This window comes from Bidens hawaiensis, unplaced genomic scaffold, assembly GCF_021521415.1.
Source record: "Bidens hawaiensis isolate Kalapana, Puna unplaced genomic scaffold, B.hawaiensis_p1.1 tig00030202_1, whole genome shotgun sequence".
NCBI classification, from domain to species: domain Eukaryota; kingdom Viridiplantae; phylum Streptophyta; class Magnoliopsida; order Asterales; family Asteraceae; genus Bidens; species Bidens hawaiensis.
In genome coordinates this window covers 114,504-132,929 of record NW_027495021.1, presented here as the reverse complement: position 1 = coordinate 132,929, position 18,426 = coordinate 114,504, and the positions used below count along the sequence as shown (strand labels likewise).

Genomic DNA, 18,426 nt, shown 5'->3' with positions numbered 1-18,426 from the left:
ATTCTCGCAAACAAATACATTCTTTCAAACACCCTCCTCCGACCTGCCGCGAAGCACGTGCGTTTACATTCAGAGATGAAACTAAACCTGGAAAATGATAGACAGTTAAATTGAAACCTGAACCTTAGAGATGTTGCATTGGTACCTGAATATTTATGGAGTTCCTCCCAAATCGGACGGGAATGGAAGGGTTGGAAGCGTTTAATTGAAGCTCGAATTTAAGATAGACGTAATTGAACGTGTCTTAATTTGAGATTACCCGTGCAGCTTGGTAATGGTTCGCTTCGTTATCGTACCAACCGAATCATCGCTTTGTTCCCACCGCAACGTGCGGGCTCTTCTACTAGCAAAGCCCATTAAGGTTTTATAAAACTTTACGAGTTTTAGACGGATATGGAGTTAGGTGATACATGTTTGATAACAACTGAACTGTTTACACGTATTAATTAAAAGTTTAAAACCGAATGTCATCTAAGCAATTTGATGAGTGTGTTTTGAGTTCCTTAGAAGCTTGAAAGTGTAAGTGTAGTTAACTATTTTGTATTCAAGTTGGTTCGTTTTTAGGTGAGTTTTAAATCAAATTACGGATTTAAGAGTTCACATTGGCGATTTTCAAATGCAAAAGACAATATAAATGAGTACAAATGATGTGTGTATTTTATGCTCACAAACCCAGTTAGTAATATGTAACAGACACTTAAAAGGTTTGTGTTAGGTATGAGACTGGAGTATTAAAACTCATCTCGTGCTCGATCATTATCATTAGGGGCATGTGTAGTTACTAACCCAGTTAGTAATATGTTACAGACACTTAAAAGTTTAATTCGTTTTTTATCTTTTAATCATGTTTATAAATTTTTATTTTTATTTTTATTTTTTGCTTTTCATTTTGTTGTCAATAATAATCCCACTATAAAAAGAAACTAACTACACATGCCCCTAACAAAGAATTGAGTTTTATTATTCTAATTCAGAATGTTGTGAATTTTTTGAAACAACATATACTAGTTATGGGAAACTGAGTTAATTTTCTTAAGTATATTAGTTTTTAATGATCTCAAGTATATTAGTTAATTTTCTTAAGTATATTAATTAATTTTCTTAAGTATATTAGTTTTTAATGATCTCAATACACAAGAAGCTACAAAAGATAAAAACCTAGTTTGTAACATCAGTTCAAATAATATAATGCTAAAGACATCAGTGAAAATAGTTGCTGAAGAGCCATCACACCCTTGCTCAGAAGCCGAGTGCTAAGTGTTAAAATAGTTTTAAATATTTAAATTCTCCATTACATTTTATCAATTGACGATTAAGATTGCCAACGTAAGGGCTATGATTGTCATAATCACGGCATTCAATTCAGTGCGTTACCACCCTCTGTCTTTAAGTACCAGCTTCCATCCATAGGTTTCAGCCCTCCTCACGAGTCGGCCGATGTACGTAAGTATTCCTCAGATTTCAAGGGTTTTGGTTACAATAATTAGTTTAGATTGTTGTAATTCTTATTCCTGATGAATGTCCACCATTAGGGTTTCCAATTTGTATAAATTATGTAACCTTTGCTGTCGTCGTCGGCTGCCGTCTGTATTTCATAATGGAAGGAGTTGCTCTATACTATTAATTTTGGTAAAGTTTATTTGTTTGATTTGCTCTGCCATCTTTGTATACCTGTGAATGTTGACTGAAATTATGGTTTTTTTTATCTTTAGATTAGCAGGTATTATTGGTCATGTGCCTCATAACAGTTGTGGAACCAATATCTGGGGACTACATGTAATTCTTGGTCATGTGCTTGATAAACTATCATTAGTTTTGTTATAACACATCCGTAAAATATTATTTAAAAAAGGTTTTATATGTCGCATTTACATTATATAGGAGAAATATAAAGTCTAATTCTATACTATAAAATTTTCAATTGTGTGACCTAATTCTTGATTGTGCTAAGTCAAGATTAATTATTGGACCAATTTTTTTCCGGATTACATCTTTAACCCTGAAAATTAATAGAGTTATCATACAAATTTTTTGTTTTCTTTTTTTTTTTAATATTTTTCTTTATAGTTTTTATATGTTTAATTAACCTTTTAAATCCTTTTTTATTTAACTTATTATAACTAAAATATCGTTTATTTCTAAAAATATTTATTTAGTTAATAGTATGGTTTGCTTATTTGTACCGTTGATTAGGTTATATTAATTATCGATACACCATATCATAAATCCTTGCGAGCATCCTTCTGTAAGACGGGGTTCTATCACTAGTTTATTTTAAAGTAAAACGACATGATTATCCAACTTAACTTATTCTAGAACTAGCTAAATTTAAAAGAAAAAATCAAATTTAAACCGAGCAATCGAAAGATCTTCACCAAATATATTCCAAGCTTCTAGACTTCAAAAGTGTGTTCAAGTTGTTGGGGACCCAATTCCAGCGAATAATAAAGATGCAAAATATTCTAGAGAAATTTAGAAAAAATCAAAATATAATAACACAAGTTGTGTATACTTGTTTCGAGTCGTTAGGTAACGTGTCCAAACGAAGGTACGAATTATTCCGTACATCACTAGAATTTGTAGGACTTTTAATTATAAAATCAGGACGCGTTCGTTTTACAGAATGAAATGAAATTGGAATTGAAATTTGCATAGAATTTGGAATTGGATTTGGAATCTAAACATTTATATAGAATTGGAATCGGAAGGAATTGAAATCCAATTCCATTATTGATGTGTACGTTTGACAAATGAATTGTAATCTATCACCATAAATAAATTGGAATCGTTTTTTTAATGAGAATAACGGCGGAGACCCTTTATTTTTTTTATTTATATTTTGCGTTATGATTTTTTTATGATTTGATAGTTTTTTTTTGAATTTTTTAGGGGTCTTCTATTAAGATAAAAAAACCCCTCAAAAAAATATTCAAAATAAATTAAAAAAAAATTCATAACTCAAAATATCAATCAAAAACAAAAGAAGAAAAAAAAAACTAAAATGTTTTACTCGTTGTCTTCGTTCAAAAAAAGGTAAAAAATAAAAAAAAAACTCGAGAAAAGATTCCAATGAATTTTCTTGAAATTGGAGGATTTGAAATCTTCCACATTTTGGAAGAGATTTGAAATCCCTTTATTTAAAGGAATTTGAAGGAATTGAATTCCAATTCCAATGCTTTGACAACCGAGCACACTAAAATGGAATTAAGATTCTAATTCTAACGAAACGAGCATGCTATGTCATGGGATTTTAATTCAAATTCCTTTGAATTCCCATAAATTCTGTGAAACAAACGCGCCCTCAATGTCTTCTAAGTAAATGAGTTACCCTACATAATTGTAGTTGGTGCTGAAAATAACTTCATTATCATTGTTCGAGTACCTATCGAGTTCCGGTTTTGCGACTCGGTTGAACCGGTTTCTACCCGACCCGGTTTTTTTACTTTGTTGATAAAACCCGAAATGCGTACCTATCAACTTCCGGCTTTGCGAAAATCCAGTTTGTGCACCTTTATCATTGTTCGTCTAAAAAGATTTGATAAATATCTTGTAATTTCTTGTGAAAAAACAGTTATTATATCTTTTGCGCGTTTATATGCAATAGATTGGATTGTATGCCATTGAAATTCAATTTTTTATCTAACAACATATAGAAAAGATATTCTAATAATAAAAGATATTCAAATGCAATGGATTAACGAAACATGTTCTGAACCCGAGCCCCTTCCAACGCGAAACACGTTTTGACCTGAACTCGTCCCGACCTGACGCAATATCCATGCCGAGCCCAAACCCGACCGACTCGAAACCTGTTCCGAACTTGAATCTGTTACGAACTAAAACCCGTTCTGACCCGAAACCCGTTCCGACCCAAAAACCCGTCCTGACCTGAAATCCGTTTCGACCCAAAACTCATCCCGACCCAAAACCTACTCGTCTTGCCCGTTCCAACGCTAAACTCGTTCCCAACCTGAGACCTGTCTCGACCCGAATCCGTTCCAACCCCGACCCGTTCCGACGTGATACCCGTCCTGGCCCGAAACCCATTCCGACAAAATGGGATCCATGCAAATCTTGAGAAACTTTCAGGGGTTCTAGGAGTATTAAATTGCTGTTAGATACTCTTTTCATTGTAAAATTCAAACATGACTTCATTTTTGAACTCAGTACCGTTATTACTTCTTATAACATTGACCTTTTTTTCTAGTTGGTTTTCAGTTCTTTAACTTCTTAAGTTAAATAATAATAATAATAATAATAATAATAATAATAATGATAATAATAATATGATTTGAAGAAAATTAGGAGAGATTGTTTTCTCTTTAAATCCATCCATTTTGACAAAAACTTTTGTGGAAAAATATTTAAAAGTTTCGTTTATTTACTTGACAGAGTAAATGATGACAAAACATAAAAGTTAAATGTAAAAACATAGTCTTAAATTTTACTAATAGATTCAAAACTGCAAACAATGTAAATTGCTAATCAAGGTACACTTCCAAGTTCCAAATAGCCTACACAATATAATAAGTCTAATTCAGGTGAATCAATCCTGGCAAGCCCAAAGACTAGGGAAGGCCTATTAGGGTTTAGGAGTACCCAACACACTCCTATAAATAGATATTTTTCCCGGTTGGTTGTACTCTCTACACTCTCTCTCTATGTGCTATTGCTGTCATACAACAACTGAACAAGGAATGATCTGATACTAACTTGAGCGTCAAAGGGTAGTCTAGAGACTTCGGTCTCTAACCAATTTTAGTGAGTTCGTCATATTTAAGACGACTTGGAGATGACTCGATGTTGTTTTCATCTTCCTAATCGTTGGAACATGTGCTCGATACTCTGATATCGGTTCATGTTTTTCATAGGCGCCATTTGTGAGAGTCAAACCCACGACCATGGTTCATGTTCCACAACACGGGCGAAATGAACTTAAGGACACCATCCACCTAATTAAACAATCTAGAGAGGGTGTCAAGGCCCTAGAACTACATTCAATATCCTTAACCACGCCATACACCGGCAAACAAAAACTACTTATTTATGGCGAGGGCAACTTCTTTTTCGCCCGTAGTTTAGTTTAGTTTCGATCCTTGGAGATGTTTTAGAGATTACAACAACTTCATTCAGTTCAACCTAAACTACGCTACTGATGGATCCGACAATGCTACCGATGGCTCGATGTATCCTCGATTCAAAAATGCCTTTTATTACGCGATTGGATCCTAGATTCAGAATCCCAAATCATCAAGTAAGTTTATGTCTAATACAAAAAAAATTAGTTCGGAAAATGTAAGTGATCAGCGTAGCAAAATTTAGCAGGGGACATCTTGGTATGGATCCATTTACTGATGCTTTATGCTCAAAATGCTAGAAGCTACAGTTACTTGCTGGTTGAAACTTTGAGATACTAACACAGAAGCCATAGTGTATAGCAAGCTTGGGATAGTCGTCAAGAATCTGTTTACCTAGTATATAGTTAAGAAGCTAGGTCCAAGCTTGGCAGTTCATTAAGAAAGCAGTTTCTATAATCTGATAGTAAAACGTTCATATTACAAATGCATCACTTATGAAACATGTTACCCTGCTACTTAACTACTGACTAACAGCCCAACAAATTCCGAATTGCGCCAACATTCACTGGAACAACAATAGCCCAAAAACCAACAAAAAATCCAAACAAGATGCTAATTATCAATCCAAAATCCTCACCATGTGATTTATCACCTTCTAGTTGACTTATGTTATGCGCTACTCCACAAAGCTTAGTCAATGGAACTCCACAGAGTTTGTTGCCGAAGAAGCTGGATTCATTGAAGCTCTGAAGTTGAGTGCTTGATGGGATTCTTCCAGACAAATTGTTGAAAGATACATTGAAGCTACTCAAGAAACTCAAGCCTGACAAGCTCGTGGGAAGTTCCCCAGAAAGATGGTTCAGGGACACATCGAATGATTCAAGTAACTTCAAGTCTCCGATATTTTTTGGTATCACTCCCGTCAACTGATTGTTTGATAAATTTAACGATTGTAACGCGTGAAGGGCCATTAGCTCACCTGGAATGCTCCCTGCAAAATTGTTACTCGAAAGGTCCAAAACCATCACCATTCCAAGAATAGTGCTATACGTATACTCATGTCCCTTCATCATTAATGAAACACTACCTATGATGTCAATATTTTCAAATTGTAAGAACACAAATTGACCAATTGAGGAAGTTTCGTTCTGGGACAGGACACTGAAGTTGTTGACGCATCTTGGAATATTTCCGGTTAAATTATTATGAGCGAAGTCCAAGATCTGAATAGCTGTAAGATAACAGAGCACTTGAGCTATATTTCCATCAAAGTTGTTTGATCGGAGGTTAAGAATCCTTAAATTCGAAAGTTCAGTCCCAATCCATGCTGGAATGCTTCCAACAAGTTCATTTGTAGCAAACTGAAGGATCTATAGTTTTGTCAAGTTCTTTAGAGAAGCAGGTAATCTTCCAGACAACTTGTTCTTGCACATATTCAATGATCCTAGAGAAGTTAGTGATCCCAAAGTTTTAGGAATTGCACCAGACAGATTGTTGTTCTCCAAGTTCAAGAATGACAAACTCGGCCACTTCACCCAACATTCAGGAATGACACTGGACAAATGATTATTTGCTAGATTAAGAGATTCTAGCCATTTGCCACCATAAGTACACAACAAATGATGTGATGACCCTATGAAGGAATTATTTGATAGATTTAGGATAATTAACGCCGAACTGTTGAAAAGTTTAGGTAATTTCCCACTAAACAAATTAGAACTCAAGTCAACTACAAGTGATCTTGCTGCGATATCAAACAAACTTCCTTGAATTTCATTTTAGAGATATCTAGATATTCTAGATTTGGGAATGACCTCCAAAATGATTTAGGCATGGTTGATGATATCTTTGTATTTTGTATCTCCAAAAGTTCTAAATCTTTTTGCATTAGTAGCCACAATGGAAATGCGGGCCCTAAATCCCAAGAACTTAGGAACAAGCTTTGTAGTATGAAAGAGGGAATCCAGTTGTCTTGTGGTCTTAGGGATAAGTTGTTGCCTATTCCATTTAGGTATTTCAATTCTACTAGTTTGGAAAAATGGGAATCTGTCACAACGCCCATCAATAGATTGTGAGAGAGATCTAAAGTGCTCAACTTAGAAAGTTGACCTAGGCTTTCAGGAAGGGTGCCAGTCAGTTGATTATTTGAAAGATCTAGCAATTCCAAAGATAATAGTCCTCCAATCGAGTATGGAATTGTACCAGAAATGAGATTCTCATCAAGATCCAATGATCTCAAACGTGAAAGTCTTCCTATTGAATATGGAATTGGTCCAACAATACGATTGTTTCCGAGTTGGAGGTCTACCAAGTTTATCAGTTGCCCAAGTTGATCAGGTAGAAAACTAGACAATTGTGAGGACTCGAGGGATAATGATTCAAGACTAGATAATTTGCAATCCAAAAAATCTTTCAAAAAGGCTTGTTAAACTAATATTTTGAAAATAATTTTCACCCATATCAGTATGTCTCAGATTACAAAGGTTACCCAGTGACCTGGGTAGTGTGCTTGTGAGTTGATTACTATAAAGGTCAAAACTAAGAAGAGAGGTCAAGTTGTGAAGGGAATCTAGAGCGACACTTGAAACACCACAAGAACTCATATCTAATGAAATCAAATTATCACCTATGCTAGATAATCCTTTTAATACTAATGAAGAACTCATGAAGTCATTCCCATATATGTGAAGAAACTTCAGAGAAGTCAAGTTATGAAAGCTACCGATGCTACTGGGAATCTGACCATCTAAACCACACCAACTTAAATCTAACGAAACAAGACTAGTTATACTGTATATCCATTGTGGCATATAACTCTTCTTAAAGTTGTTTCTAGAAAGATCAAGAAAGGAAAGGAATGTGAGATTAACACTAGCAACATCAGAATGTATGTCAGGTTCAGGAACTCGACTATGAGAAAAATGTAGTTGGACTAACAAAGGGAGAGTGTTAATCACCTGAAACCAATCTGTTGCTTTTGTATGGTCTACACCACTCATATCCAGGTGACGCAATGAACGCAAACTTGATAACCATTTCACATTCACAATGTCAGTAAATTCGTATTCATCAGTATCATCATCATAAAAACTACCAAGACAGAGGATGCGTAATTCTGTCAGATTCCCCAATTGAGGAGAGATTGTTCCACCAAATCTTGAACGTGAGAGGTTAAGATATCTCAAGTTTCCAAGAGAACCGATAAACCTAGGAATTGGATTCCTCGAAAATCATTGCAACTCAAGTCTAAATACTCAAGTTGCTTTAGATACAAGATGGATGGACTTATATCCTCTCTAAACCTCTGCCTTACGGCTTTTTTGTACTCTTTGATTGTGTTGTAATTAAGAAAACCGCATTTACCAGGTAGATGAATCTTGTGAACATGACCTGTAATGTTATCACAAAGAATCCCAGCCCACTTGCAACAATCACTTGTTTCACCATCCCAAGAAGCAAGTAGATCTGCTTCATCAACGAGGCCGTTCTTGAACCGAAGAAGTGCGTGTCTCTCATCAGTCCGGCATAAGGTAGCATTATAACTTTTAGTAGATAAGGTTACCACTGCAAGTAAGGAAAATGTGAAGTAGAAGGAAGAGATAAGAAAATAAAAAAGCAGCACTCATGTTTCGGTGATGAGTTTAATTTATAGATGGTTTCAGCCTTCTTTGAAAAAAAATAATAAATCAAGGATATGATATATAGTCAGTTTAGCAGATGAAGAGTCCGTATCTCAACTTGCACTAGTAGTTGATTATCAGTTATTGGCAAGTCAAAGTCAGTTGTGGATCCATCTAGTGTAAAAGCTTTCCTTCTTCAATAATCTTTATTAATGAAAATGAAAGATGTTGTGAAAGTCCAAGTCAACTGCTGGTGTTTTCATTGATTGCACATTTCGTGCACACTTTATATTCATATTAATTATTTATTGATGCACCAACATATGTTGATAAATCCATAGCTTTTTATTTATTTGATTATATGTTTCGAATTTGATTAATATAAAAGCTTGAAAATTGTTGCAATGAATTTAGCAACAGTTTTCACAACTAACTAAATCAAAAAGTCAACCAAAGTTAGCCCAATATTCATATCTAGTAACTGAATCTTCAAGAGCAGAAAAAATAATAATTATCATTTGTGGTTGCTAACTTACACCTAATAACTATAATGTTATTTATGATACAACTTTGAGATTTAAAGTTCAACATAATTCTCATGATAAACACAGATACTACTACTGCATAATTTTAAAATGTTGATGTGTTTTATGTAAGTAAGTAAATAGTTGAAGAAACAAAGAGATCAAACTTACTACATTCCATCCAAAAAGCTCAAGTAGTCCCCATTAAACGAACCAGATGCAACACTTAGCACCCGGTTTTTAGAATCTAACATAAATATTATTTAAAAAAAAGGGTGTAATGTTGGGTTTGTGAAGGCTTTAGGCTTGGGCTCAAATTGGTGACAAGGAGAAGAAGGACTTGGCCCGTTATTGTTTCTTGTTAATTAAGCCTTTAACCCTAGTTCATATCTTATAAATAACTCTGCTATGTAATTGTAATCTTTGCACCTAGTTGCAACCCGTGGATGTAGGTCCCTCGCTAGGACCGAACCGCGTAAAATTGTTCTGCTGCGCCGCCATCCCAACCAATGCCAAAACAACACTCATGGGTCGAATCTCCACTCGTACTTCCCTAGCGAAAACCTTCACCCAGTAACAGTACAAAAGATCCCCCTCAAATGTCAAACCACTGATCACCATTGTACAAGAATAACTTCACAGTTCCATACCAGCTAATAGGCAAACGATTATAACAGCGGTCAAGCTTTCAACAGAAAGCAAGCGGTACCAAGGGTTCTATGACCGTACACACGATCAGTTAACGCAAACCCTACGCGAAAGATCATCCTAACGAGCAATAGATCGCATGACTTGCCACTAACCTCTTTTTTCACTTATGCCGTCATCAGCGCACCCACTGGTTCAATTTTCTCTAGGTTTATACATCACCGGTACCACATCCAAGTTCCCATGACAACCCAATCAACCGGAATCCAAACCATCGAGCATTCCGATCATAACTATCTCATCTTCAATTATAACAATAGCAAACAAGAACAAATCGGAAACAGGAAAAGACACAACAATGGCACGAGCATGAACTTGATGGTTGTTCTACTGAACACTATCAAATAAACCGATTTGCTCCTATAGTACCGATAAATCACATAACTGTAAATAAACTGTAAACAATTACCTCAGACTTCTCCTACAGACAAATCTAACCCGAATGCTGAATTTCGTCACATAATCGGGTCAAATAATCACGGCTGATACAAAATAATTTAAATCCGAACTTAGATAACAAAACCCTACTTAGCCCGCAGCTCAAACTCGATCAATGGCGGCCAAGAAACATAGGACTTGGCGGCTAAAAAAGTAAAAACCCAACCCTAACATATGGCTACTCAATCGAATATTAACGGCGTCACAAGGATTTATAAATCGGTACTTACCTTCGATCAATCAAAACCCCAAACCCCGATCCAACAGCAAGGCATTGATCAAACACCTTGTCCCTAAAATCCTCGATCAAATAAAACACAAAAAATAATGATTTGTGTTACCTTCACGCATGTAAGTATGAAACTCCAAATGCAAATTCCTTTGCTTTCTGATGACGCAAGCAACAAAGAAAAAAGAATTTTGCTTTCTTTGATGCACGAACCCCAAAGACAAAATCACTTCCACCTTTTTTTTTCTTATTTAAATCATAATTCAACGAACACGGTGACAGTGGCTTAGAAAATCGAACCCGTATTTTCAAGAGATATAAAAAAACCATGACGGCTCCAAGGTTTTATTCAACTAAAACCTAACCGACCTTCATATCTTCAGACGGGATAAACCAAACTGCAAATCATTTATCAATGCAATAAACGTGTGTTCAACGAGCCTAAGCTCTGATACCACTTGTTAGGCACAAAGTGGTGCAGCAGAATAACCGATTCACAACGAACACGCAATAATAAACGAGAAAATATAAAGACACGCGAACACGAGGATTTATAATGGTTCGGTCAACGAGACCTACGTCCACTCTCTGCAACTAGGGATATTATTATTATTATTTCAGTGCACAATTTACAATTACTGATGTGCTAAAAGTAGTTTAATAATTATTAACTAAATTAACTAAAAATAAACACTAAGTAATACTTTAGACTCTCTAAAACTCGACTAAACTACTAACCGGCAAGTGAACCGATCGACTCTAGTAAAGCTAAGTAAGTCCGGATATCGAACCCACGAGACTCTCTAAATTACGTTTATTAGCTAATTAGACTCAACTATAAACACGACTTATTAATTTATATTTGTTTGGGGGGTTTTATTTAAAATACTAATTTAATACTATAACTAAAAACTAATTAAGAAGACAAGTAATTTAAACGAAAACAAAGTTTGTTGTGAAAATAAGATGATGATGAGAAAACTACCTAGGCTAGAATCCCCTAAATTTCAGTAATGAATTAACCCGGGAAAATATTTAGTTATGGACTGGGATCGTAAAATAGACACTTAAAAGAAAACCCGAACATGACCCCTGACCCTTCTCAAGAGACACTTATGGATTTCTAACAAGTTTTAACGCACACCAGTATTAAAAATCAAGTTCCCTTACGGTCACCTAATTAATTATGATCTAGTTCCTTTATACGAAATCCTACCTTATAGCGCGGAAATCAAAGGCAATTTAAAATATTTAATTGATTCAATAGACAATAATAAATAATCAACCCTAGAAGGACTCCTTACGAATAACTAAATCTAGCAAGATTAAATAATAAAGATCTATCAATAACCTAGCACTTTACAAATTTTAGGTTAGCAGCACACTTAGGCTTATTTGACAATATTATTCCTATGATCTTATCATGAAATCAACCATAAAATAATCAAGAACACAAAGTAATTGACCTAATAGCAACATATCATATGACAAACAATAATCAAGGAAAACTATGGAATAAAACTCATCAAACAATCCTAAGCATTCATACACATCAATTTAATATAAATAAATATTTTACTAAACCATAAAAACCATAACAATAAATAATCCCAAGTTAAAACAAAACATCAAAGTAGGTTCAACATAACCTAGGCAGTCTAAGGGTTTAGCCAACACCATACTCAAGAACAAAAGAAAGTAAACAAGTTTAAACAATAAATTCATGATGAAAATAATAAATTCAAACCGACTAATAAGAATTCTTGGATGAGTAGGTGTTGAACCCGGATGCTAACCAATCGAACCAAAGTGCTTTTTCTCTCCTTGTTCTTTCGGCTGCTCCTTTTCGTAAACTGATGTTGAACCCTCTACCTTCTGTTCGTGTGTTGCTGCCTTCCTACGATTCATGCCCCCCACATTATATATCTTTTTGAAGTTGGTTAAAACAAAGTTTTTGTGAGCCTTTTTTCTGTTTAATTGTAATATACTAAAATTCGAAACAATAAAATAATAAATGTCGATTGTTAGAAAATTGATAAACCGATGAATCGTTAATAAACGAAAAATCATGATTTACATATAAATTATATTTAATATAAAATAATAAATAATAAATTGATATGATAATCTAATTGAATAAATATTAAGTAGATTGTTGGTGGATATATATATTTTTGAAGGGGTTTTCAAAATATAAATATATGTATTTAAATAAATTAAAACAGGAAAGGATAATAAAACAAATGGATTTATTAGAGTGACAAATATTTTAAATTCTTGATCGATATTCGAATTCTCAATTGTTATCATCAAATAAATTTAAATTTTAAGTTAACTTTTAGTGTACGATTGGGAGAACTGCAACTTCGCTGCTTCTTTGCTTGTCACCATTAATCTGACTCAAAATTAAACATATATTCTTTGCCGCCGCCGACCTGCAACTCGCCGCAAACAATAGCCAGCGCTGTTGGTCGTTGGAAGGAAGGCCGCGCGATTCGCTGGTGCCGAAACTAGTCACCGCAGCCCTTGCAACCCGCCAGAGAAGTCGCCGACACCGCTGGTAGTCACGCACCACCGCTCGCCTCCGCTCTCTGTGTTTCCGCATTAAGCCGCTATGTACCGCCACCGTGAATCCCCCACCTTGAAGGTAACAGCCTAATACATGATCGATTCCGCTATTTTTTTATCTTTCTCACTCGTTTCAGATTTGAATTACGGGTTTAAAATCTGGGGTTTAACGAGACGAGATTAACATATATGTTCAACAAACTTTGAAAACAAACTTCACTAATTAGTTCACCGGGTTGCAATATGAAGGTAAACCTTTTTCAAGCTAAAACATGTTTATATTTAAGATACTAATCAGAGACCCATGGCTCACCATAATAGCCATATATAGATCTGAATTTTGTTTGTTATATTAGCTAAATGTTGTTGTCATTGTTTTCGGAAGTTAACTGTGTGTGATATAAAATTCAAAGTGAATAAGGAATTGTGAAAAGAATTATTATTGTTTAATATTTGTGTGCATGTACATCTTTTATTATATAATAGATAAATAGTATGTGAATTGTAAGCATACCCGAATGAAATAACATGATCTAAGTTACAATAAAATAATATTGTAGGTTCTCGTGACGTTTAATCAAGCTTAAGTCTTTTTACGATTAATACTATTCCGCTTATAAGGTACGGTTTCCATTTTTGTTTCCTCATAGTATTAATGTGATTCCGTTACTTTGTAGTACGGATTTTCGTTACGCGTCAGTTATATTTTGAGTTCAGTTATATTATATAATATATTTTTGTAGCATGCAATAGATTATTTATTTTGTACTCTTTATTGCATGTTTCGGTTTGAATATGCTTAGTTATATGATTTTAGTTTTTGTACTCTGTTACCCGAGCAAATTCTGACTTGTCGTTGGGGCGTCAACGACATGGCACTTATCGTGACAGTACGTAATCAAAGTTCACGGCGTCTCTGAAAGTACTCATGTAGTACCTTGGCCATTTAGAGGCGTATAGATCGATCTTAGCTCCGACTCCTGACTCCTGACTTCTGTTTGAGATGGAACAATGTGTGCACGCCACCCACACCGTCTCCTTGGTGCATGGACTAGCTAGCTGTGTACCCCTCTGTTTAGGCTCTGGGTGCTTCCGTATTACACGACCTATTTATTTTAACATCATCGTCGTGTATTTTAGTAATTATATTTTGTTTCGCTATATTTCTGGTCCGTTTTGATATGTGTATACGCATTTGGTTAAATTTGAGTATATTCAGATTACGTCCCGATCGTGTATCGGATTATGTTTCGCATCTAATTCTAGTTCGGTCTAAAACGTGGTTTTATATCCGCAATAGTTTCAGTTTTATTTCAGTATGTGTTTTGTCTTATGTATGCCTTTACCTGTACTATTGTTCTCTCCGTTACTGGGCAATTTTTGGCTCAGCCGTATTTTCTTGTTTGTGTCTGTCTTATTTGCTAACAGGTAATTCGGGAAATCGGGGAGATCAGTGATGAGAGAGAATAATGAAGTTCAAGCTTTTTAAAAGTTAATTCATTTTTGTTTAATAATATGACATAGGTTGCATTGATTTTTTTTTGTATTTTGGATTGTGGCGTTGATTTGATATCTGTAATAGTAACACGCCAGCCCGTTCCGAGTTGGGGTGTTACATTAACTTTTATTGATGGGCTTGTGGACATGAAATCTTTCCAAATAATAGATGTACATTAACTTTTATTGATGGGCTTGTGGACATGAAATCTTTCCAAATAATAGATGATCCAATTAAATTAGTTACTAGCCATATATTGACTTTTCCTTGCCCTCTTCGCGTTTTTCTTCTTTTCATTTGTAACAATGGGTCCCACCAATCTTTTCTAACTCCACACCTTGTACGTAAACCTTATGCAAAACCATAAAACACACTAAATTAATAAGTGTTTATAATTCATTTAAAAACCATCTTATATTTAATATTAGATCATGACACTTATACTATATTATAATTAGTAATTCACATAAACATCAACATAAACTTTAAATTTCAAATACAAGCTAACTAGTTATATAGTTTCATAAATAGCAACCCAAAAATAATCAAAGTGTAGGAAATAGTTATATATTTATATATATATTTTTAGCACATATCAATTACATAGACAAGGTATTTATAGAGACTAATCTAGGATTTAAGGCTTGGTGAACAAGAAAACCAAATAGGCCTTCTAAACATCCATAATAATCAAGCCCATTAGAAATAAACCCAAGGACTTCACAAAACCCAACATGTAATGCCCTGATAAACTATCATTAGTTTTGAGGTGACAAAACACAAGCCCAAACTCTCCCATAAAATATTCACCGTAAATGCCGCACGGGTATGACATCGAATCATAGAATCGGGTTTTCGGGTATTATCATGTTTATATCGGATACGGGTTTGGTGATATCACCTGGGCACTTATTAAACGAAAATCAGGTGCTGATGATAGCCGTAACAATGGGGTCAACCATTATGGTGGGCACAAACACCTAACATATCATCACCTTGTTTTGCCCTGCCACATGTTTCAATTATAATCGAATGTAGAAAAGCAGTTTAACCAACTTTTATGGGCAAAACATGTTAACATTATAATACATACAGGCAATCTTTTCATCTTCCACACCCTCTCTCCTTAAGACGCCGGAATATTCAATGCCATCATTAATTCTTTGGCAAGTCTCCGGCGTAATGTTGATCTCCGGCGTGCATTCAAAACATCGTCAATTACCAACAGGCGTATTCAAGACATCGTCAGTTACCAACGACTCCATTCAAGGCATTGTATGTTACCAACATTAACAAGTCCGTTACCACCATTCCCCGGAGTTTCTTAAATCCTCCAAATATCAATCATTCTGATTCAAGCGTAGGGTTCATCTCGATCTATAGATTCAGGTATGTGATTCAATTATGCTTTGCTGTTTTGATAAATCAATTATGCGAAACAACACAACTTATTTCCGTTTCAATTGGGAATTTCATTCACAATCACCTTCGTCGTCTTTGTAATTCATATATATTCGTCTTTTATGGATTTTGATTCAGGTTCGAAATGACTTGATTAAGATTTATGTTTCGTTAATTACTGATTAATTATGACGTGTGATTGGTAGCCGACAGGTTAGTGTTTTTTCACCAAATCCCCTTTTGTCGCAATTCACTTCATTGGTATATTTTGAAACTAGAACTTGAATAAAGCTTATCCAATGTAGTTGTCCTTATGGAAGCAGGACGAGTAACGATATTGACGTTGTGCAGTTCGTATTTGGAAAATGAGCGAAATAGGTAACAGTTTGTTACGTTTCCTGAATGAGGTGAGTACTATAACATTTACGTGGCAGGTTTTGTGCCTTTGTGAAGTATGAGACTAAATAGCAAGCGGTTTCAGTTACAGAGGGCTTTAACACAAGAGTTGGATCCAGTTAATTATTGGTAAGCTGACCTAATGACCCTATATTAATCTGTTTATGTATGAACTGTTCGAGTATTGAGGGATTATAATGATTCGGTTATTTTTAATTGAATTGATCAGGTACAGGCCTAACAAGCAATAGATATACATGAAGCTAAAAGTTACTCACATTTGATTGTTATGTCTTTACACAAACTTTTTGTTCATCTTTTGTTTGTGCTCCTATTATTTCTAAGTGGCATTAGATTTACAGGTTTTTTCAGCCTGTGAATGTTGGAAACCGGGAAGTAACGATGCTCATTGGTTGTTCATTTAGACTTGGCTTATGGTAGGAATTGCCGTTGGTGAAATAAAAATAGGGAAGTTAATGCAAATAATCTTTTATCGGACCGAATGCAATCATTGCTTTTCCAAGGTTTCAACATTTGTTCATTTTATTATTTTTGTTCCCTGCAATGATTTTGTTGCTTAATATTCTTTTTGTTGCAGTGTTGTGGATCGTTGAACCACTATTTATGTCTGCTCCAGTCATACTTATTATACCATCCAAAAAAGTGCAATTTTTAATATCTTTGTATTTTGTTTTGAAGAAGTCATTGTTCAATGTAGGTATGGCACAAGTTATATTGATTAATTGGCTTAATTTATGGAATAAAGAACATGGAAACCAATTGTAACAGTTAACCAAAGCACATGGAAGGTAGTTAATCCAAATTCCAAACTGAGGTAGGTTTTCTTTTATCTATATTCTGGTTTTATAATTATCACTAGGGATTAACTAAGTATGAAATGGGTGAAATAGGTTATTAATTCAAGTTCATAATAGCTTTTAACTTCTGGGTTGTCAACCATCTTCATTTTGGAAGCTTATTTCTGAAAAAGTTGTGCTTTGAAAGACAATTATAGGTCTGCTCATACATCACTTCATAGTCGACTGCATAAATTATTAAATTATTGAATGACCCGTTGCATACTTAACAATCAACATTTGACTTTTCTTGAAAAAAGTCAAGTATTGATTGTTGATATAAGTTATTTGAATCAACTTAAAAATATATGTACTCTTATGTGTTTTTTAACTGTCATAAGTAATGAAACTTTTAATATGTTGTGTTGTCTTTAACTAGTACTTAAATTTAATGTTTCGGGTTTAATGTTTCAAAGTTGAAGATAACGGGTCGTATTTTAGACGGGTAGTTTGGAACGAATTTTGTAGCTACTGATTTGATAACTTTGTATACCAAATGATCAAGCGGATATATTTGAATCCGGATTGGCTGTAAACGAGTAAGCGTATTGGTTCGGTTGTTAAGATGTGGCACTGAGGAATTAGTCAAGGTTTTACAAATATCGTATACGACGAAAATTTATTAATTTGCCAATTATTAGTTACGTAACTTATGTGCGAAATTATTTGTTTTTTTTTTTTGGCTATTTTTTAATTATAAAATTGATCATTATTGTGTTGTGACACAGATATAGATGTCAAGCTCTAAAACTAATATGCAACGATGACGAAGACAGCATTACTACTCAGCGCGCCTCCTCTGCTGTGGAATCCGACTATAAAAGCGACCGCCCGCCTTCCCCTGGCAGTTGGTGGAACGCTGCAAGCAAGTCCCCAAATTTATTATTCGGTTATGGTAACGATTATCCATTTTTTACAATGGATTATAACTTAGCTTCCATGGCATCGGCGAGGCTTTCGTGGCTATTGTCGGGAATAGATCCGGCCCGCTTAAAACTGGTCAGGCTAAGTATGAGTTTAATAGATTGAAAGGGAGCATGAGTATGAACATGGTGAGGTTAGACACCACTCGAAGCTTTTTTGGAATGAAGGTTCGTTTTAGTGATTGT

At 34.7% G+C, this 18,426-nt stretch overlaps 1 protein-coding gene across 1 annotated transcript in view; it reads right to left on the bottom strand.

Annotated features, from left to right (window-relative positions):
* Positions 1-9,843, bottom strand: part of LOC143580015 (receptor-like protein EIX1) — a 43,412-nt gene extending 33,569 nt beyond the window's left edge. The window contains exons 1-5 of the mRNA XM_077063160.1: positions 9,663-9,843; positions 8,351-8,642; positions 7,575-8,300; positions 6,841-7,462; positions 5,611-6,448 (exon numbers count right to left, since the gene is read on the bottom strand). Of these exons, the coding sequence (XP_076919275.1) occupies positions 5,611-6,448; positions 6,841-7,462; positions 7,575-8,300; positions 8,351-8,642; positions 9,663-9,843 (2,659 nt within the window). The remainder of the gene's footprint in view (positions 1-5,610; positions 6,449-6,840; positions 7,463-7,574; positions 8,301-8,350; positions 8,643-9,662) is intronic.
* Positions 9,844-18,426: the final 8,583 nt, after the last annotated feature.